The sequence below is a fragment of the Nelumbo lutea genome, chromosome 3 (assembly GCF_056320005.1).
Source record: "Nelumbo lutea isolate HS-2025 chromosome 3, American lotus-T2T, whole genome shotgun sequence".
Taxonomy (NCBI): Eukaryota; Viridiplantae; Streptophyta; class Magnoliopsida; order Proteales; family Nelumbonaceae; genus Nelumbo; species Nelumbo lutea.
The window spans coordinates 114,720,836-114,743,456 of NC_142686.1; the positions used below are offsets into that span (position 1 = coordinate 114,720,836).

At 36.9% G+C, this 22,621-nt stretch overlaps 1 protein-coding gene and 1 non-coding gene across 2 annotated transcripts; one reads left to right on the top strand and one right to left on the bottom strand.

The window, feature by feature from the left end:
- Window positions 1-428: 428 nt before the first annotated feature.
- LOC148867793 (gibberellin 2-beta-dioxygenase 2-like) lies at window positions 429-3,249 on the bottom strand. Its single transcript, XM_088981077.1, has 3 exons — window positions 2,772-3,249; window positions 1,263-1,635; window positions 429-886 (listed from the first exon to the last, which is right to left on the bottom strand). The coding sequence occupies exons 1-3, from the start codon at window positions 3,164-3,166 to the stop codon at window positions 593-595; spliced, it is 1,062 nt and encodes a 353-aa protein (XP_088837203.1). The 5' UTR covers window positions 3,167-3,249; the 3' UTR covers window positions 429-592.
- An 18,601-nt stretch (window positions 3,250-21,850) lies between these two features.
- Window positions 21,851-21,921, top strand: TRNAG-GCC (transfer RNA glycine (anticodon GCC)). Its single transcript has one exon. It is a non-coding gene; the product is annotated as a tRNA-Gly (tRNA).
- The last annotated feature ends 700 nt before the right edge of the window (window positions 21,922-22,621 follow it).

The following is a 22,621-nucleotide window of genomic DNA, read 5'->3' on the forward strand; positions in this document are numbered from 1 at the left end:
TTCTATCTATAACTATGGGCTCTCCCTCTCCATTTAAAATAGTGTAGTAAGGTGGCTATTGAGTACTATTTAGGGAAGAGAAAAGAAGAAAACGATCAAAACCAAAGAAGAAAGAGAGTCGGCTGAAAAACAATAACAATTTCCTTAAAGCTAGCTAAGACATGTATCATGAATTCTGGGTTGGGTTAGGTATTTGGGTGATAAACCTACGGTTTCAGAAAGCTAGATGTTTATTTAATTTATTTCACTATAGTATAGCATCTCTGCTTGATCTTCAATTGTTGGTTGATTGGGGTAATCTATTTCTTTTGGTTGAAGTCCCTTGTATCGTCGTCTAGTTGTTCAGACTTTCAAACAGTCTCATCAATTAATACAAATCCTTACATCAGAAATCGAAGAAACCCACCAAAAGAGCTGAGAGCAGAAAGAGAGAAAGTGAAACAGAAAGGAAATTAACCATTAAACTTCCTACTTGTACAATTAAAGTACGACATTTTCATTTCTTAGTACATGCATGCATGCGTAGATGTCTATCAGGAAGAAGAAGAAGAAGAAAAAGAAGGGAAAATCCATGATGAAGCCAGAGCATCCATTATATTGATGGTTGAGTTGAGTTGAGTGAATTAATGGCGTCCTGGTGGGAGGTGGGAGTCCTGAAGAGGTCAAGACGAGTGTCGCCCAATCGAAGAGAGTAAGTGGCTTTCTTATAGTCGGCCCAAGTGAAAGGTCTATAGAGAGGGGGGCGCTGGGGTGTGACCATCTCCGGAAGAGGGGAGATCCATGCATGCAGCGGTGGAGCCCCAAAGTAGATGATCGACAACCGTGGCTTACATGAGTTGGCTATGGCCCTGTGTCTCACGCTCCGAAACCTCCCGTTTGTCAACACCTGCAATCCATATCCACCAGCCTTTTGAATTTTGATTAATTAAGCTATCTACATCTGTTAGCGGGTTAACAAAGAATACAGACCAGTTCATGGGCAGAACCGCCAAACCCAGTCTCATCGTCACGGTGGCATCCGTAGAGTGAAATTAAATGGTTACTGTTTGTCATGTTGCCATTGGATGGGACATGTTGCGTGGGTGCCAGCGTGGCAGTAGACAAAGGGACCCAGATAATCTCAAACACAGTTACAATGTGGGGGAGAGAGAGAGAGAGAGAGGGAGTCTGAGAGGAGGGGAGGACCCATGATCCTACACAACTTATTCTATTACTGTTGAGAGACAAAGAGAGAGGGAAGAGAGTTAATTAGAAATTCGAACCTGCAAAGCATCTCCAACATTAATGCAGAAAGAGGTAGGGTCAGGAGGGATGGGGACCCAGACTCCATCGTCCAAGGATATCTGCAAGCCCTCGACCTCATTGGATCGCAAGACAGTCAAGATCTGGGGGTCGGTATGCTCGCCGAAGCCGATCCTGTGGCGGTGGTGGTGGTGGTGACGTGATGTGCTCCAGTCCTTGTAGTCAGTGCCAGGTGGGGGATAGTGATTAAGCCTGAAGAGTGAGTCACTATCAACATCTCTGACGAGGGAGCTTAAGACAGTCCTGTCAGGGACCCGCAGAGCTTCTGCAATCAGATCCAGAATCTCACATGCCAGATCTCTAACTGCTTGTATGTAATCATTCACAGCACAGCTGCCACAAACACACACAAAAGCGTCAATCCTTTCCTTTTTCCTTTATTTGGTAACGAGTCCCTCATTCTCCATTATCCATCATTATTTTCCTCTATTAAGTATCAACCCATCATTCAAGATTTCCAGAATTCTGCCCTTTTCTCCTTGATTTGATTGCCATTGCCTACCCCTTTGTTCGATGATCTCTCCCTTGTCATTATTCTTGTTTGTTTTCATTAATTCTTTCATTCCATCTCATGCCTCAATATTCATTCATTCCTTTGGATTTTAATCACTAGCTAAATAGAGTTATTCCTTTTTGAGAGACAAAGGCAAAGGCAAAGGCAAAGGCAAAGGCAATCACTGAACACTGATCAGTGATGATTATTCAATGTACCATACTGTAATCCCTAACAATAATCTATTCAAAAGTGTACAACATGTGGTTGTTTCATCTTCTTGTCCTTCTTCTTGTCCCCAATCAAATCTACATTAATAGCCTAAAATAAAAATCCTTTTTTTTTTCTTGTGTTTGCCTTCATAAAGGTGTCCACAGTCTACTAATTTTAATGTTGGATTCTGGTTTGGTGGGGGCAGAAGATTACTATAAGATCAGCTAGCAGACCATCAGCTGCATGCCTCTTCCTTTTTCTCCTCCTTCTTCATAGTAGGACATGGATAGGGCTAGGCTTTTAGTAGTCCATTAATTATTAACAGTAAAAGACGGAAATATAGTTGAAATAAAACTAGGTTAAAAACCCAATTCCTTAATTTGTGAATACCCTTTTCTTTTGTTTGCATGGAAAGAAAATTATAAACAAATAACAACCCACACTAGAAAGAAATTACATCCATGATTCAACAAACTGCCATCTATGTATGTATATTATGATTATCTAAAGGTGCCAATAAAGTCTCCTACTAGTTGGTTGCAGAGGAGGCCTGGGATCGAGTCGCAAGGTTTTGGGGTTTGAGGACGGGCTAGCTAGATACCACGTTGTGTTGTGTAGAGTGTAGCCCCTTTTGACCCCCCCAAAAAATACCTTTTATATTTTGATTTCTTTTCTACGTGAGAAGAAGATAGTTTTGTATGGGAGAGGGTTGAAAATGAAGAACCATAATAATTGTATCAACGGAGACGAACGATAAAATTACCTGAAGGTTGTGGGGTCAGTAGAGATGGCTTTGGAGGCTTGAGAAATGGATAGAGGATTTGTGTGGAGGAGGATGTACTCAACTTCACCCTTGTCGCCATTGAAGCCGATGCTGTTGCAGCCATAACCAAAAGGGTTGGCGGGACCAGCTTTTCGTTTTTCGGAGGCGGGTTTGGCAAAGAAGTGAAACCCTTCTTCTTCTATTCTGGCAATAGCATCCTTGGGAACGCCATGATTGATCACCTTGAAGAAGCCGTAGTCTTCACAGGCTTTGAGAATGAGCTCCCTAACCTGTGGCCCCTTGCGAGACAGATCTATCACAGGAACTCCTCCCACTGCTTGCGCCTTCTCATTTCGAATTGTAGTTGTCGTAGTAGTAGTGGAGGCCACCACCATAATTCTGTTATTTGTTGCAATAATATAAGAAAAACAAAGGAAAGCAGGAATAGAGAAAGAAGAGATAGAAAGCAAATTGTGAGCTCAACGCTTTCAAATGCTACGAAGTGAAGGTGGTGAGGACCAAGTGGGGATGATGTGGATATTTAAGAGAGAGAGAGAGAGAGAGAGAGAGAGAATATTAGTATTATAAAAATCTCGTGGATTCAGGAACCGTAGACTTCGGGTGAAGTACAAGTAGCAAATTCATGTTGACTTTTTTATTTTCTGGGTTTAATTTTCTTGACCTTTATTTTTTAAAGAAAACTTCTTTCCGCCTCTTCTCCCTTCTATCTCTCATATGTATACTTCTCACATGCATATACATGCATCTGAGATGTATTAATTCCTTTATTTGTTCAATAATTAATTAGAATTGGCTAATGTAATGCGTTACAAGATATTTAGCTAGCAATTAATAGATATTTTGTTGATAATATTAATATGGAGTAGACAAATACAGCACAGCGATGAAATATGTTTTATTTGGGTGGATGGAATAAATTGTAGAGATATTAGGGATTAGAAATGATTCATTTTGAGGTGTAGATGGAAACCCCATTAATTTATGTGGGTGGTAGGGGGAGATGGCCGGACGGGAGACATGATCAGGAAACCCCATTAATTTATGTGGGTGGTAGGGGGAGATGGCCGGACGGGAGACATGATCAGGATCTAATACCTACTCTCCTCCTCCTAATGCTACTGCAACAATATCAACTAAAGCAAAAGGCTACGTTCACAAATAGAATAAAGGGTAATTTGACCCCTAAAGCTTAGGGTTTGCTTTCCCATGCACACGACACTTACTCCCAGGATGAAAGGCCGGCTAAAAAGAAGCCTGGCCTCCCCTTCGAAACCTCCCCCTCCCTCTCCCTCTGTTATTCATATTCCTTTCTTTTCTTTTGACTTATGGTCTCTCTCTCTCTCTCTCTGTGTTTCAATTTTCATAATTTCATATCGCCGCTCTGGACCTCTGGACTGTGGACTGTGGAGGTGCATTCATAGATAATACAGTGAGTCTAGTCGGTGATCATGCCTTCCCAACTCAGGCATTGTAACAACCAAGCGACCACCCGTTAATCATGTCTCCCTCATAACCATCCTACCTATTCCTACCCTACCCCTACCCCTTCTTTACGTGACTACAGTCACCCCATGTCCTCTCTCTCTCTCTCTACTAACAACTAATGTTCAACCCTAACCCTAATTTCATTTCTTCTTTCATTATCAAGAAACTTTTTTATTATTATGTTAAATAATAATTTAATAAGTGGATGAGGATCAATAACCATACCTTTCATTTTAAATCCTATGGGCAAAATAGTCGTTGAGAAATCGGGACACAAATAATTGCCTTTTTACCTCTGCTTTTTGTTTAAGGAAATTGTATAATAATAAAATAAAAAATTTAAAATAATACAATATTATGAAAATAATAATAAGTTAACAACCAATACAGTGAATGTAGTGGTGACTTGGAGGCAGCACACTGAGGTGTTGGTATTGTGCTACGTGACCAGAACAGAGCAGAGAGTTCATTTGTGGGAAGTCTATCGGCACTGACCAGCCCAAGCACTGGTCATGGATTTCTGGTCCTCGAGTTGGGTTCAAACTCAAGATTTCGTTTTTTTTTAAGCTAGGTCCAAGTAGTCCTTAGTCCAAACCCAGTTTGACCTTATTTCAGCCCAAGCGTAGTCTTATTATATATATATAATTCTAAAGTCTCTTCATTGATCAACCTGAGCTCAGCCCTGATCCAGTCCTAACCTGAATGATTCAAATTTCATTCCAGGCTGAGCTGGGGTTGAAAAGATTGGATTTAACATCAGGTTCAATCCAAACTTGGACCTTAACGCCTTGTTCGTTTTTTGGTAAGTTATTCAGGTAAATGCACTTACCCGGGTAAGAAAGATTTATTCGGGTAAGTACATGTATCCATGTTCTTTTATTTCTCATATAAATAAGGTAATGACCATTTTAATCAAAAAAGGGGTGTTTTTATTCTATTCAATTGTTGGCAATTTTCTCTCTAGGTGAAAAAGTTATTTACCCACCTAGGAGATGTAAGTGATATCCAAGAAAACAAAATTTTCTTATTCCCCACATAAATTTGAAAAAAGAATATGGAATTCTAAATCAACGAAAATCAAAATCTCATTGACCAATTTCTCCTCTCTCAAAATCCAGAAAAAAATACCCCCTAATTGGTACATTCTCAGCTATAAAACGAAGGATCTATTCCCGTTTCCACCAGAGATGGGAGGAATGGACTACCCATGTTCTAATACATGGCCCCCTCAAAAGAAATATGATTTTATTAGGCATATACTGATGAAGGATTTGATGCAATGAATTAGCCTAAGGCTTTCCCCAAAAATAAAATGCTCAATATTTATAATTATGAACAACAACAATATCATCATCATCATATGCATTCATCCACAATTGAAAATTACTAACAAGTGCATGAGGTGACTGGGCCCATTATATTTCTCGTTAGCATACAAATGCTATTTGATCGTACGTAAAGCTCAGTTTGAAAATATAAACAGTACATATTAATATGGGTAAAACATTAAATTGATACATCAGCTTTGTCCAAATATGTAAAATAATGAGATTATTTCAGTAATTTTATATATAAAATAATTTATAAAATGGTAGAATAGGTATTTAGAAAAAATTGATTCATCAATTTATGTTTTGTGTGGAACAGTAAGGAAGGGCGGTTTTTGTTGAGTTTTTTAAAAGTTTAAAAAAGATATTTATTAAAATAAAACTATGGGAGAAGATTTTATGAATGTCAAAAACTTTAGGAGAGATTTTTGTATTTTACCCTATTTATATTTGTATTTCTTCGCGACTTAATCCTAACGATTTAGATTTTTTCTCTGTTGGAATCCTATTCTTTTTTTCGAAAATGTTGTTGGAATCCTAATGACATACAACAAAAGGCCGACTCCTGAGATTAAACGAATCGGGTCATCCACCGAGTTCTCCTAAGTCCTATCCTATTATGCCCTACTCTTTCATATCACCATGTGTCATCTGTTGTGAGCAAACTGCAAACCTTTCTTTTCCTTCCTGAAGAAAGGAACAACTAGGGGAAAGCTACATCTAGAGGTCTATTCGCAAGGCCGATGGGTCCTACACCATTTATTCTTCTTCTACACTGGTAGTGGTAGGCCCCACAGATGGGCCTCAGCCCATCAAAATCACAGGCAAGGACCCAACCCAACTACCATCTGTGTATGGTATTGCTGTTACAACGATTCTCTGGAGCTAAAATGATGAACCCAACTACCATCTGTGTATGGTATGGGTTTGATTCAGTCCCCCTTTCTTTTTGTTGGTCAATTAGTAGATTATGGAGATGGAGGCATCCAATGATCCATCAGATTGAGCAGCTGCTGTAACTGTAAGAACATAGATAAGGGTGAAATGCATTTGCATTTGCATTTGCTTGGCCGGTCTCAGTTTGACCGTCTGAGTGGGCCCAAATTGGGTATTGGATCTGTCTTGACTAGACTAGTCTCGGTCTTCTTGGACCGACGCGTTGGGCTTTTAATTCAGAGTGGAATAAAAACAACCATAGGTTGCAACAGGCTTGGTAATTGGTATCTTTTGTGTCGGTTGAGATTTGGCTCATCTTAGTGGGCCCAATTTCCAACCCATAAACACGTATGTACCTAAGTAGAAATGAATAAATAACTAGACTGGTTTTCGCAGCTCTCTCTCTCTCTCTCGTCAACCATTCCGTTTCCTGACTGTGAGTCATCAATTTAACTTTCTTTGGGCTCCGTTCTGTTTATTTGCAATGCAAATTCGAGCTAGATACAAATGCAGTACCTGGTTCAGTTTTGCATTTCCTTTTGTTTCTAACTACAATTTCCATTTTTGCCTTATTCAAATTTTGTGTACATTTTGTCTCATTTTCACTAGTTGGTAATGCAAATTTTGTGTCCGAAAAACAAGTAGTCTGGGTTATCCAGCTTCATGGCGAGAAGGCAGAAAGCCATCTGCGTGGTTGACCAGAAGCTAGCTGCGCTGGAAGGAGCAGGGTAACGTCAAAGTGTGGCAGTCAACAGTGAACCAAAAAATAAAAAGATCAAAAGACTAACACAGAAGGACAAACAAGAAGAAACCAAGGCATAAAGAGAAGCCGTGGGCTCTGCGGGAGGGTGGGTGGCTGATGAGATTGAAATGAAACAAACGACTATGTTACAAGATTAGAGGATGACAAATAGCTATAGTACAGCGGAGATGGGGACAACGTGGACATGAAACACCAATGCATTCGTGTGGGTGTCCATTCCAGCTTGGATCTTTGGATTCAGGCCATGCTCAAGGAGACAAGTGGTAGTATGCCAATATCCATCATTTCATTTATTTGATGTATGTATTGGATAAGGCCCAAGGGATACTTGGCCCACGTAATCCATCTTAACTTCTATTGTTTATTGTACAACTTTTCTTTTTTTTTTTTCCCCTCTTAATTTTGATAAAAAAGAAACTTCATTAACCAACACAAGAGAAACTACGACACATAGTAACGATGACACAGTTAATAAGGACTCAAAAGAAAACCCAACATTATCATCACTATTGAAATTATAAAATTAAGGTGAATCTTTTTTTTTTTTTTTGGATAAATTAGAGATAAGTACCCTGTACTTTAGGGGTAGTCATAGATAGGTGTCCTGAATTTTCAACACTTGAGTACTTTAAACTTTCAAAAATAGACATTTAGGTCAATCCATTAGTACTCAGTCAATTAAACTTGCAAACTTTTCACATGGACAACAAATAATATATTCAAAATTTTCAACCACAGCATTCTTTGGTGATGATTTTATTCCGTAGAATGATTTCAAAAATACACATGAAAGTTATTTTTGACATTATTGACCCAAGTGTCTATTTTTGAGAGTTTAAAGTGTTGCAATTAAAAGTTCAGGGGTACCTATCTTTGACCACTACCCCCAATGTACTGGATACCTATATGTAATTCACCCTTTCTTTTATATATACAAAAAAAAGAAAAAAAGAAAAAAAAAGGCTTTCATTCATTCAGAAAGAGAGTCAGCATTTGCAATTTTGACAAATTGACCACATTTACTTTCATTCCCAAGTGAGAGCAATCTGAGCAGTTTTATGCATAGCAATGTTTACTTGTGTTTTAACATGAGTGATGGAATATGAATGTAGGCGATTGAGGGATAGCTCGGCAATTACGGTGTCTATACACGATGGTGGTGTTGAAGTTTTCACGAACAAAAGGTCAATGACTTGCTTAACGTCATGTAAGGAAGTCCCAAAAGGGAGAGGGATAGCTCGAGAGAAGATGTGATGCCCATGATATTGTCTCTGATAATCATCTCCTTCAATATTTAACTTAAGACAACCTACAGTTGGTTTACCCCAAGATAACGATGGGGTTATTGGATTGATTGAACAATGTGTTGGGGAAGGTAACCCGTCAGTGCATGAGAGTGTTCAATTATACCTTCATGATCAAACAATTTTTGCTCAAAGATGGTATCATTACGTTGTCTCCAAATTAGCTACATCAGAATTGCACCATACAAATTAAAGAAGACAGGCCTATCATGGTCGTGTTCCATCTCCCACTAAATTAATCAGCAACCAGTCAACAACACTATGAAGATGGAACTCATCCAATTTGAGGCCCAAAGCCAGCCCAAACCAAATAGGTTGTATCACCGGGCAGTATAACAAAATATGCTCTAAGCTAGGATTCATCTTCTTTTTCACAGAGTTGACAGATAGGATCCCTACGCTTAAAATGCTGGTATAGGCAAGACTTAGCAGGGATAATACCATGGATGTCACTCAGGATTTCCTTTTCACTTTTTTTACCCACTCTCTACCCGCCGTGAATTGGTGGAGCCACATATCTCTATTATGAATTGAGAGATGTATGGCTGCAATTCACAGCGGGTAGAGAGTGGGTAGAAAAAGTGAGTAGGAAATTCCAGTTCCATGGATGCAATGCCATAAGAGGAGGAGGATTACCAACTATATACAATTAGGCTGTGTTTGGTTTGTAGAAAAAAGTAAGGAAACCTTTACAAATCTTGTATGTGTTTCCCTATCTTTTCCTTTGAAGTTCGAACCAAACATAGCCTTATGGTGGATCTTGTAAATTAAGGTGAATCTTCTTTTACACCCATCTTACAGATCTTTATTAGGTTGTATAAAGTTGGGAACAACGTTAATAGGGGGAATTGATGCCAATTAGGGGTGAGCATTCGGTTTATTCGATTAAAAAGCGAACCGAATAAACTGAAATAGAAAACGAAAATGGAATTACAGGAAAACTGAAATAATCGAAACCGAAATTTTTGGTTTGGTTTTTGGTAAAAAGCGAATTTAATTAATATATATAAAATATTATATATATTATGAAATTAAATTTCATTATAATACATTTTATATAATATATTAATATATAAATATATAGCATATTATATATTGTATATTATATATTACATATTATATAATAAATTTCAGTTAATTCAATTTTTTTGGTTAACCCAATTTCTATCTTTGAAAACCAAAACCGAAAATCAAAATTCCTAAATATCGAAGTACCCAAAAACTGAAACCAAAATAGGTGTTTCGGTTTTAATCAAATAATGCTCACCCCTAATGCCAATATATAGTGGATAGAGTGTCATAAATATAAATGAGGATTTTGGATGTTACAATTTATTATGACTTATATACGAATAAAACTTTATGGGGTGCTTTATAAGTATATTAAGCACCTCATAATAAAATAGAAAACTACATCAAACTCACTATAAAGCCGAAAAACGTCTCCCATGAGAAATAATACTTATTTGAGTTAGGATTAGCCGAAAAAAGGGTGAAACCAGGGGAGGGGGGCAGGGGAGCCATGGCCCCCCCTATGGTCCAGAATTCTTTACTTAGAAATAGAGTTTTTCATGTAAAATTCTCCCCTCCCAAACTCTCCACCCCAATGGTTGGCCCTCCCTATGGGCCCATCCATACTTATTCCCTCATTCCACTTCAGGTTTTGACCCCCCTAACAAAAAATTTCTGACTCCACCCCTGAGCCAACATAATAATTGCTCAGCATGGAGCCAATGATAAAATACATGTGATCTATACATACATATAGATCTCCCACCCATGATTCACTCCAACTTTTCTCTAAAATCTTCACTTGGTTTCTAATTAATTATCCCATAGACAAGAAAACATGAAACTCAAACCAAATCCACATTAGTATCATTGAAGCATAATTCATTTCGGATCTTCCAAACAATCAAGACAGAAAAGAAAATTTTGGATTAGAGTGACTCTTTTAAGGAGCAACTTCCCAATCATAATAATCAATTAAGACACAATTATCCACAGTAGGGTAGAAAGCTAACAATGATATAGAACCATAATAAATAGGCAGGTAGGAAAGGAAGAAGGTACAATAACTAGCAAACACGATAGGAATTTACATCATTTCAATCTTATCAATAAATAATGAGAAAAAAAGGCCCATGTCGATTGTACTATGTGGTTTATTACCCAAAATAACAAAAGATTGTGGATCAATTATTCGAACTATTGGGTAATTATTATTATTAACGTTATCCGCTTGTTGTTCAGCACCAGTGGTCTAGTGGTAGAATGGTACCCTGCTACGGAACAGACCCGGGTGGTTCGATTTCTGGCTGTGTGGGCTTCTAGGTTTAAAAGTTATCATTAGTCTATTAAACAAAAATACCCATTTGGCTCATTATTGGTTCCATAACGATAAATCTCATTATGAATTTATCATGTACAGTTAATCTGAATTCTAAACAAAAATACCCAGCTGTGTGGGCTTCTAGGTTTAAAAGTTATCATTAGCATCTAATTCGGTGGGCTACATATTCTTTCTTTTTTCAGCTCTGCCTCTACCTTGGTGCCTTGAATCCAATCTGGGCCAAACCAAGTTCATTAGGATTTAGGACATTAACAGGGTGTTTGGAACCGTTATTCAATATTTCTTCTCTCATGTTCTTTTGTATACATCGAGAAACATAAAAGGTGACTTCGATTTTGTACACACCTATCATTAGGGAGAATTATTTTTTAAATCTTATCTCAATAATTAGAAATTTTTTCATTGTTATGCTGATGGAGTGCCTAACCATACCTAATTGTTATAAATTATTGCAATCATTACATAATAAGAATGGTGTGGGGACAAAGCACTGTCAAGGATTTGATTATTAATGGTTGGAAGTGAATTTTGCAGACAACCAAATGCGTACACACTTGAGAGGCTGGTGTATTTGTGTGTATACATTCGCTTTTCATCTTAGTATGAACTTTAGGCCGTGTTTGGTTTGTATGGATTTTCATTTTCCTACCTTTTTTTTTCTTTCAAACCAAACACAGCATTAATTCAAAGCTGTGCTTTAATACCTCGACCAGTAGCCCACTTGCATGAAAAGAAAGAGAATACGGGATATGTTATATCTAGGACTCACCTAGCAAATGAGCCCGAATACAAATCCAAAATCAACATATCGCTCGATTCTCACCCAACTCAACTGCCCCACACACAGAGACAACCCAAGCCCATTTGAAGCGTCTATGCTTATTAGCCCAAAATCTAGCTCAATCTTTCACTACTGTCGGCCTGGCCAGCTGAAGTCCAATAGTTATTACAACAGACACGGGTGGGGTATTGATCAGGGTCTCACAGCCCAACACAATGGAGATCCTTATTGGTTTAATCTAATATTTTAAAATCTAAGTTAGAGGTTGACCCGCTTTTACCTTTGGGTTGCAGGTTATTGGTTCGACCATTTAGGTTGAATGGATCAGATCATGCCACATCAGTACATTGCAGCCGTACATTGAAAACATTTCTCATACTTGAATTTGGTGTGAAACGCATTCTATGAGGAAATCCGAATTTGAATGGCAAAAAAGGAGATATTCTCAACAAATGTGTGGCTGCAGTGGCATGCTGGGATGGTGCTGAGAGTATCTTGTTGGTAGAAGATCCCTGTTCATCAGTAAACCATTGCAAGTAGAGGTAGGATGTATTTTTAATAAAAACTGTCCCAACACGTTTCCAACATGATCTTTGTCCACGTATCTCACCATAGTGTTCTGAACTTCTGATCCCCTACTCACAAGAACCCCACCCACACCTACCCCACACATCACTACAGCCACACATTGATAATATCTCTTGTATTTGCATGTTACTATTTATGGGAGATGTTCCCGATGTACAGCCTTAATGTACTGTGGGTAGGAGATCCAGCCAACCACACCACACTTGTAGCTGTACATCTGGAACATCTCTACTTATAAATTGTCATTCATGGGGAGATGTTTCTAGTGCACAGCTGCAACATGCTGTGAGTGATTGATGCTCAGTTTAGAAAGAGTACAAATATTAATTTATAGAGTGCAAAACCTTGTATTTTATATTATTTTATATATATTTACACAGTACATATTTATATTTATACTCCTTCCAAACTAAGCCTGAGGGTTCAAAATGTGGATACACCTCGTTATACCGGAAGGTGCATATCGAGGGTTTGAACAACATGATAACTACTTTTAGATTTCTTTTTCCAAAATTTTAGAGGGAGCCATGTTTTAACAAGGACTATACCTGAAAATATTAAAATTAAAAAAAAAAACTTAATATTTTATGTATTAAAATGGGCCGATAAGATACAATACATCCACTACACCCTCCTGATACATTACAAAATTATGATAGTTGTAGTATAGTCAATTAATACTGTTAATTTTGCAGATATTGCCGATTATATAATAAAGGGTTCCATTATGATACCGAGAAGACATGATATTCCAAAAATTTGTTAATCAATGAAACGAAATTTATCAAGATTTACAAGTAAGTTTTGATTGGTCAAAATTCTTTCTCTAGCGTAGGGCATTATCATTGATTCCACAGCCAGCTGCATAGTTCACCCATTAAAGGAATTTTAGCTGCATAATTGACCCATTAAAGGAATTTTGATTGCAATAGATCATTATTCAAAATTTTCTTTAATCAATGTCGATATCATAAAGAGGTCGTCACGGGTGAATTGATGGGTTAAAGCTTTTCGGGTAACATGCCTTTAAGGTACCATAGATTTTTCATATAACAAATATCACTGTACGGTTACCATAAAGAAGCTAACTGCACCCTACCCACAAGACATTACACTAGACTACAGCCGCATAGATCAGAGTGACGACGGGTGCTATCTGAATGGTCATGCAACCAAATTTTTTAATGAGATCGGCCCTGAATCCACACCAGATCTCCTACCCATATGTATTGGGAATGTCTCCATGTGCATTATAACATATAAGAGTATGAGATATTTTTCATAAGTGGCTATGATGTGGGTAAGAGTTGTATAGTGGGTAGAAAATCCAGACTTCCTTCAATCACCTTGCTTTGGGCTTGATGATTAATAGCTTCTAGTCTATCTGATTTTTATTTAAAAAATTAAAATGAAAGTAATGTAGGGAGTCTCCCTTCATCAAATGAAAAAAGTAAATGTATTTCACATTCATTTCGTTATCCATTTGTGTACCAAAATCTAAACATGAAACTGGATCATCTATATAGTTGCAAGGATCTGACATTGATTTGCTCTCATTCTCACAGATTTTGTTAGCTTCGGTGGACCCTCATCTACATGTTGTGACTGGCATTTTGGCCATTTTTATAACAACAATTGTTCTTGAAAATTTTGATATTAGCCACACAATGTGATGAAGGAAAATTTGGCTCGATCTCGTAATTATGCAACACATGGCAAAGGCAACAGGTCTGCACAACGGCGTGCCTAAGGTGTGAGCACCAAAGGGAGGAACCAGCAGTTCGAACTCCCTATCAGCTGTCCAAACTCCCTACTATGAACTCGAATCTCCCTTAGGCCCCGAGCCAAGCCCAAAGGGCAGTAACCCGAACTGGCCTGCCCTATGGCAGTTCGGGACACACCTCCAAACTCAAGACCACCCCGCTCACCACTCTAGCACTTCGCCTCCAGGATGTCAAACTGAACAACCGTACCATGCCTGACACCGAGGAAGTTCGTATCCAGGGGCAGCGCACCTAACTGACTTGGGATCTGAAGCTTGATAGCCGCACTTCAAATGGCTACCTGCCACCACCATCTCCAGTTACAGAGACGGCTTCGACAAGGTGCAGTGGCGGTTTTGTCCCAGCAGAAGGGATGACACCCGAACTGGCAGAAGCATATAAGTAATCATACCCGACCTGATAGAAGCCTCGAAGTGAGTGTGCGAAGTGATTATAAAAGGCCCCCTACCCCCAACAACAAGGTATGTGAACTTTGCGCTATCTGGTTTTATCTTGCCTTCGAGAGAATTCTAACTTGAGCTTTGGAGCAATCTCACCGGGTTCCCCCCAGAGTTCCCTCATCTTTTTTGTTTCAGGCTACCCGTTGCTCCAGTCAGAGGCAAGGTCGTTGACAAGTAGGACCGGCCAGATTGCACACCATCACAATGGATTAATAAAGTAGAAATCACATCATAATAATCAAACAAGGGGCCTTTAGAGGTGTCTTTAGATCTCTTACTCACAAATCCTTCCCACATCCTTACCCACGGGATATTATATATACACATTGATCAAAATATTTCCCTGTCATTCATGAAGCACAATACACTATCCCCCGTGAATTGGAAACATCAACCCCTGCATAATACTATGTAGAGGATGAAATATTTTCTATGTGTGACTGCAAAACGTGTACAGGATTGTCGTGGGCAAGAGATCCGGACTCGTCTAAAAGTTGAAAAGAATTTCAGATCTTGTCAATGGGGAAATTTCAGATAATCCCATATTGTAAAGTATTATAATAAATATATCGAGAAAGGAGAGTGGGTGTTAACATTACTTTCTATATACATTATCTGTTAATTAATTATATTTCAGAATTCAGAGCTCTACAACAATTTATAATGCCCATACCAAATTTAGGAGGTGTTGGCCAATCACCAGTTTGTGTGGTTTTAGTTTTGAAAATAAAAAAGCTTCGTGGTAGGAAGAAATATTGTTTTCAATTACCACTTCCCTCAAATTTAGGAGGTGCATGGCATCCAGCTGCATATCAGGAATATCTTCTGTACATGTAAAATTCATATACAGATGTTCCCAATGTGCAGCTGGATACCTCTACCTTCAGACTGTATCCAGGTTGTGTGAACATGCATTACATTCTGTATGCACTCTGAAAACATGGGATTCAGCAATATATTGAAAACATCTCTGTGTGAATTTAACATACATGTAAGTATTTATTTCCAATATACGGCTCAAATGCTATAAGTATTTATTTCCAATATACGGCTCAAATGCTATATGAGTAGAATTTTTGTTTACAGGAAATCCGGGCTCTATACAATATGTACCTACAAAATCACACCAATACCATGCTGGTGGGACTGCAGAAAGACCTGAAGAACTTTGGCCTTGCGGGGATTAATTTGGCTTCTCATGTGGCCTCAGCCCAATCAACTTAATTATGGTTAGTGGAGGCTGTTTATTTAAAAAGAGCAGCCGGTTCAAACCAATGTTTTCAAAGCCAGACCGGATCAGATAGTCGGACTAGAAAAACTGGTGGGAACTGTGATTTGACTAGTTTTGTTTTATCATAAAATCGTTTTTTGGTTAAAAACTGTTGATTTGGTCAGAGATTTGTTGATCTATGTGGTTGAACTGTTGAATTATCAACCCCGATAATAGTTTTTTACCATTTTTTGTTTTTATATTTTTTATAAAAATATGTATGTAAATTTTGCATATATATTTACATATATGCATAAATATATAAACACACACACACACACACACACACATATATATATATATATATATATATATATATATATATATATATATATATATATATTTTAGAGTGGGTTTATTGACCAACCCAGCCTAGGCCCGGGCCCAAGCCTAACCCGAATGCATCAAATTATAGTGTGGATTAGGCTTTGATTGGAAAGATTGGGCTTGACCTTGGGCTCGGGCCTTACGCCCAAATTTTAGGGTTGGGCCTGGGTTGACCATAAACTCAGTCCAACTCACCCAACTTGCACCCTAGCAGTAGGAACCACTTAACCCAGGTGGATTGACACAAGAATTAATTGCTGATGGTGAGCTCGAGTTGCAGAGAACAATGGGGACCATATTCCCCATCCCCAACCCTGATTATCGTCGAGGGTAAAAGTTTTATTTATTTATTATTGGGGGCCTCGCCTCACAGGAAATTGCATTTCTACAAATGCAATTAGAGCAAATGCTTTATTTTTTTTGTACATATAAACAAAGTTTAATTTCTACTTCGTCAATTCTTAATTCTAAAATTGCACTTAAATCTAATATATATATATATATATATATATATATATATATATATATATATATATATATATATATATTGGCTTTTACAAAAAAAGTAATTAAGTTTTACAAGACTTGAATAACCACATATTGTCCCAACAATTGTTGCAAGTATATTAAAGACTTTACATACTTATGGCATTGAAACTAAGGTTGCGTTTGAAAACGATGCAAATAGAGTGTAAATCCTGGTTCAGGATAAATTTGCACTTTGGTTCACTTTTGTCTATGTTTGGCAACATTACATTTTTGCATTGACAAATGACAGACCAATGACATTGATAATAAGATGTAAGAGTACATCAATAAAAAGAAGTAAATTTGCATTCAAGTGGGCTTTTCATAAAAAAAAAAAAGTATATTCTTTATTGGAATTCGTGTTTGCATCCATTACAGTTAAAAGTCTGTTTGGTAAGAAGATAAATTTGTCAATGCAAAACTAACCCAACTTTGCAATTTATATAAATCGTTTTACACTACATATTTGCATTGTTTCCAAACGCAGTCTAATGTTATTTTTTATTAGTTGTAATAATGCCAATAATAATAATTGATGATGATTGGGAAATTACAATTTGTATAAAAGATATTTTACAAATTTTTTAATTATGATACAACTAATACATTTCCGAGTGTTTATTACCCAATTTCTTATATTTTAATTAATCAATTATTTATAATTGGTGAATGTTTTTCAAACTGAGCATCTTTCATCTGATTAGATGACAAAGATTTGATTTATGTTCGTTACTAATTAGGAATTGTCCGAGCTATTTGCAACATATTGGTTGGATATACATTTCCGGTACAAGGGTTATAGTTGGCTTAGATTTGGGGTTTGGGGATCCAACCAATTTTCGACTATTTTCTTAATTGTGTCCTCTACCAAGCTTGTTTCTGTTCCTTTTGCTTGGCTTAAACAAAAAATCTACAAAAATCCTTTGTTTCTACCTCACTTATCTTCAGCTCATTTCAAACAAATATTTTATGAATCTCATTCAAATCCTCAAGCACTAAGGCTATGTTTGGTTTGAAGGAAAAGGTAGGGGAAGGAAGGGAAAAGTAAGGAAACATATATAAGATTTGTAAAGGTTTCCCTACATTTCTTTTCCTTTCCCTACTTTTTCCTTCAAACCAAACATAGCCTAAAGGTTCTTAAAGAAGATGTTGGCTTTGTTAGAGATTGTGCACAGGTGGTCTACTATAATGTTGCCATTGGGGGTATAGTCCATTCTTATAGAACAAACTAATGTTGCCATTGGAGTAGGTGACTCCCTCAGGGATAGGGCTGCAAGTCGGGCTGGGTTAGGTCGGGTTGAAGCCAACCCTAAGTTCTAAACCCCAACCCTAACCCTAATCCAACCAGACCTTCAAGCCGACCAACCCAACCCTAACCCTAACCCTAACCTAACTAAATTCCTTCAACCCAACCCAGCCCGAAGTCAATTTCAGGTTGGGTTGGGATCGGGTTGGGCCCAACCCAATCTTCTTCCCATCCCTTAACATCTCAAAGAATTTCTCGATTTTAGATCTTAACTCAACTCTCACTACATATATTAATTCTATGTTTCATTAGTATTTGTTTGTTGATGTTTTTTGTTCTTTTGGTACAAAATTCAGAAAAACAAGTATCAGAAATGACTATAGTTTATTATGAGTTATGACTTACGATAGATCTTTCTTATGTGGCAAACAACATAGAGGAAATGAAGAATAAAACTTTCAAAAAAGACATAAAATAATGTTATTAAGGTTTAGTCTTTCTTATTAGAATTAAGTGAAGTGGTTATCTTAAAAGAAATACATGATACTATATGGTGGGGGCTATACAAATATCATGCATCTAAACAAATCAATGTATGTTATATATTACATATAACATATGTTTATATCTGACATGTACGATAGAGTCGGGTTCGGGTTGGCTAAAGGGTCAAACCTAACTCAACCTGAAGTAAAGTTGGGTTCATGAATTTCAACCCTAACCCTAACCCGAACATCAACCCAACCCAACCCGAACATTTTGGGTTGGGTTCGGGCCAACCCGGCCCAAGTTGCAGCCTTACTCAAGTCTAAGATTTTGGCTGCTTTGGAAGGAGTGCAAAGAGATAAGGAGACGAGTGTTAGTAAATTGATCATAGAAGGAGATTCTAAGGTGGTAGTGGGCTGGCTAAAGGAAGATATGAACGGGCTTTAGAACTACAGTAATGAAAAGGGAGGGACTCTTTATTTTGGTCTCATTTGTAATTGTACCTTTTCTTTGGGGTAGCCTTCAGTTTTCAGTCGGAGTGTTAAGAAAGCTTATCTCTATCAGGTACTCAGCTTGATTTTTAATGAAAAGTTAATTGTTATTGATGAAAAAAAAAAACAGTACAAATTAGTGAAGATAAATTTCTTTTTTTTTTTTTTTTCCTTTTTGTGTGCATGCTTGTTTGGGTTGCAGTATAATTAGTAAATCACATAATAATTCCCAACTAGGGAAGTTGGACTTTAAGGTCATGACTGACAATATTTTTCAGTATAATATGTTAAGTGGCATTAGTAGTTTCCCTTATGCTAGAGGCTCTCTTTACAAAGACATATGCAATAAGATACTTGACCTTGTATCATTTGAGATGTTAATTGTTTCAAACTTCAAAGAGGTACAAAGAATTATAAGAATTATAGATAACTTCTCTCTCTCTCATAATGGATAAAATGTCTGCTATAATTGTCAAGGTATCATCTAGGAGATTAAAATGATAAGGTGGGTGCCTTATTACAATACCATTCATATTATTCATATTGTTGCATCTTACTAATGTATCATTTATACTTTGTTTTGAAATTTAAAAGATCCAAAGGTTTTGAGAAGAGGAAAAGAAAAAAAAAATAATAGAAATATAAAGAAGTTTTCTTTTTACTCTCTCTCTCTCTCTCTTTCTTATTTTAAATAAACAGCAATCCACCCTTGTTCTTTTTCTCATTTACTTTCTATCTTAAATTTTATCATATAAAACTATAACCTTTTTTATCTGCTTATTTGATATGAAATTGCCTTATGAAATATTTGTTATATTAATATCAATTTTGAAAGTATTGAAATTAATAAAACTCAAATCATTTTGTCTTAGATATGTTAATTGTCCATGTTTTGAGAGGAAATTTATTGTTCCTAATAGAGAAAATTGCTATTTTTCCAATTAATTAATATGCTTGCTGAATTGTATATAAAACTAGAAAACTAGGAAAGTCTTAAGTTTTTAATTGTATAAAATTATTATTGCCTAGGTGACTTAGGTGCCTCACTACCACCTAGAATCATATAGGTGCCTTTCAAAACTATATGATGCCTGCTTGGAAAGTTTTAGGGGAAAAACTATGTTGGTGTTTCAGTGAGTGGCTTATGGGTAACTTGAATCATTTTCCATGTTTCAAGAGGAAATTTATTGTTTCTAATAGAGAAAATTGCTATGTTCCCAATTTATATGCATGCTGAATTGTCATTTACAGATAGATACCCTGTACTTCAGGGGTAGTAATAGATAGGTACCTCGAATGTTCGATAGCAACACTTGGGTGCCCTGAACTCTTTAAAATAGACACTTGGGTCCATTTCCGTTAACTTACATTATAATGTATTGTAAAATCACCGAAATGCCCATATATAGAATCATAAATTTTAAAATGATAAAAATAACCCTGATTAAAAGTTCAGTACTCTTCAGTTTGGGCATCACTATTGCTCATCGTGGGAAGAAAAAACCACTACCCCCGCCTGAGAAGAAGATCAATAACACAGAAACAATTTTAATGTTAAAAGCGAACCCCAAATCATGTGGATTTTTGACTGCAAACCCTAGGCAACACCATTTGATTCTTATTTTTATACAGAAATTGTTTTTTCAAAGTTAATACAGAAATTGTTTTCATACAAAAAGCAACATAGTTTGATATTTGCTTAATATTTAACGATTGCTGACCACAAACCCCTTCTCTGTTTTAATGATTCATTCACTTTCATTAACCATCACAAGAGAAAACTACAACTCATCAAAAGAAAACCCAACACCATTATTAACTATTAAAGCTATTAAATGAAGGCCCATCTTGGGAAAGGGGAATTCATACCAATACAAAGTGGATAGTGTCGTAAATGATGATTTTGGAAGTTACAAATTTTATTGTGACCTACATACAAATAAAACTTTATGAGGTGGGTTTTCCATCAAATTTTTTCCTAAACTAACTATTACTCACTATTATTACATACCAAAAGTCCCTTCCATCAGAATCATAGTTAATTGTTCTAAGAGCCATTTTTATGAGGTGAGTCAGATCTCATAACTTCATTTTTACAATAGACCAAAGGAATTAATCAACCATATGAGGTGCTTTACAAGTCTTTTATGCATCTCATAATAAAATAGAAAGCTACCTCAAACTCACTATAAAGCTGAAGAATATCTCCTACGAGAAACAATGCTTATTTGAGATAGGATTAGCTGAACACACTAATTTTTTAGTAGGCTGTGAAGCCAATGGTAAATCCTCACACCCTATGTATTTTTTATGTTTATTTTTTTTACTAGCGTGGGGAGTTATCATTTGTTTACCATCCAACTACATGGCCACGCATTAAGCTCATCTAAGTTCATTAGACATTCTCTTTTAATTTGTGAAGCTACCATTTGCATTCATTTTGATCCGCTACCTATTTGGAGGGAGGTTTGGGCGCAAAATCACTGAAAATCCCAACCATGTTTCACTCCAACTTTGCTCTAAAATCTTCACTTGGTTTCAAACTAATTATCCCATAGACGAGACAACATGAAACTCAAATCCAAATCCACATTAGTATCATTGAAGCATAATTCATTTCGGATCTTGCAAATAATCAAGACAAAGAAAAGAAAATTTTGGATTAGAGTGAGACTCTTTTAAGGAGCAACTTTCCAATAGTTTATCATAATAATCAATTAAGACACAATTATCCACACTAGGTTAGAAAGCTAACAATAATATAGATCCATAATAAACAGGCAGGTAGGAAAGGAAGAAGGTTTAATGATTAGCAAACACGAAAAGAATTTACATCATTTCAATCTTATAAATAAATAGTGAGAAAAAAAGGCCCATGTGGATTGTACTATGTGTGGATCACTTACGTAAAATCATTTATATTTATTACGTTACCAACTTGTCGTTCAGCACCAGTGGTCTAATGGTAGAATAGTACCCTGCCACGGTACAGACCCGGGTTCGATTCCCGGCTGGTGCAGTTGGTTTATTTTTTAAATATTTCTTATGCCGAGTCCGGATCACCCACTATCAGGTTCGCGTTCTATGGCACGCGTGATTCACGCCACCAAAGCAACCACGTCCGCAATTTGAATTTGGGCTTTAATTAACGAGCCCAGAATTTTGCTATTCACTATTCACCGATGGTAAATAGAGAATCTTCTCCTTCACTATTCACTATTCACTATTTATCTCAAACGCATCTATCATAGATCAATTAGAATTTTGCTATTCACTATTCACTATTCACCGATGGTAAATAGAGAATCTTCTCCTTCACTATTCACTATTCACTATTTATCTCAAACGCATCTATCATAGATCAATTAGAATTTTGCTGCCTCTTAAACATTTTATATATGCCGATAATGCATCCAAATTTACAGTCCTATGCAGTAAAGTATGACCATGAAGAATAAAGCATAAAGCAAAAGACAGCAAGAGAGAAAGGATGGACAAGAAATATGGCTTTCTCGCAGTCGGAGAAGATCAACTACTCCGGAGATCGACAAAACCCCGAGACTAAGGACTTAGTCACAACCCGCTTGTATCTAAAACCCTCTCATACCTCCGAAGCTCTTCGCAAAGATGACGTTCTTCGGTGCATCCGCCATTTCCGGCAACGCTTTACAAGCTCTCCGGGAAGGATGGATGATTTCCTCCAGGTGGAGAGATGGTTA

Coding starts and splice junctions, on each gene's coding strand:
- LOC148867793 (XM_088981077.1), bottom strand. CDS start 3,166: ATGGTGGTGGCCTCCACTACTACTACGACAACTACAATTCGAAATGAG. Junction 1,636..2,771: donor ACTGACCCCACAACCTTCAG/GTAATTTTATCG, acceptor TGTTTGTGGCAG/CTGTGCTGTGAATGATTACA. Junction 887..1,262: donor ATGTTGGAGATGCTTTGCAG/GTTCGAATTTCT, acceptor TATGGATTGCAG/GTGTTGACAAACGGGAGGTT.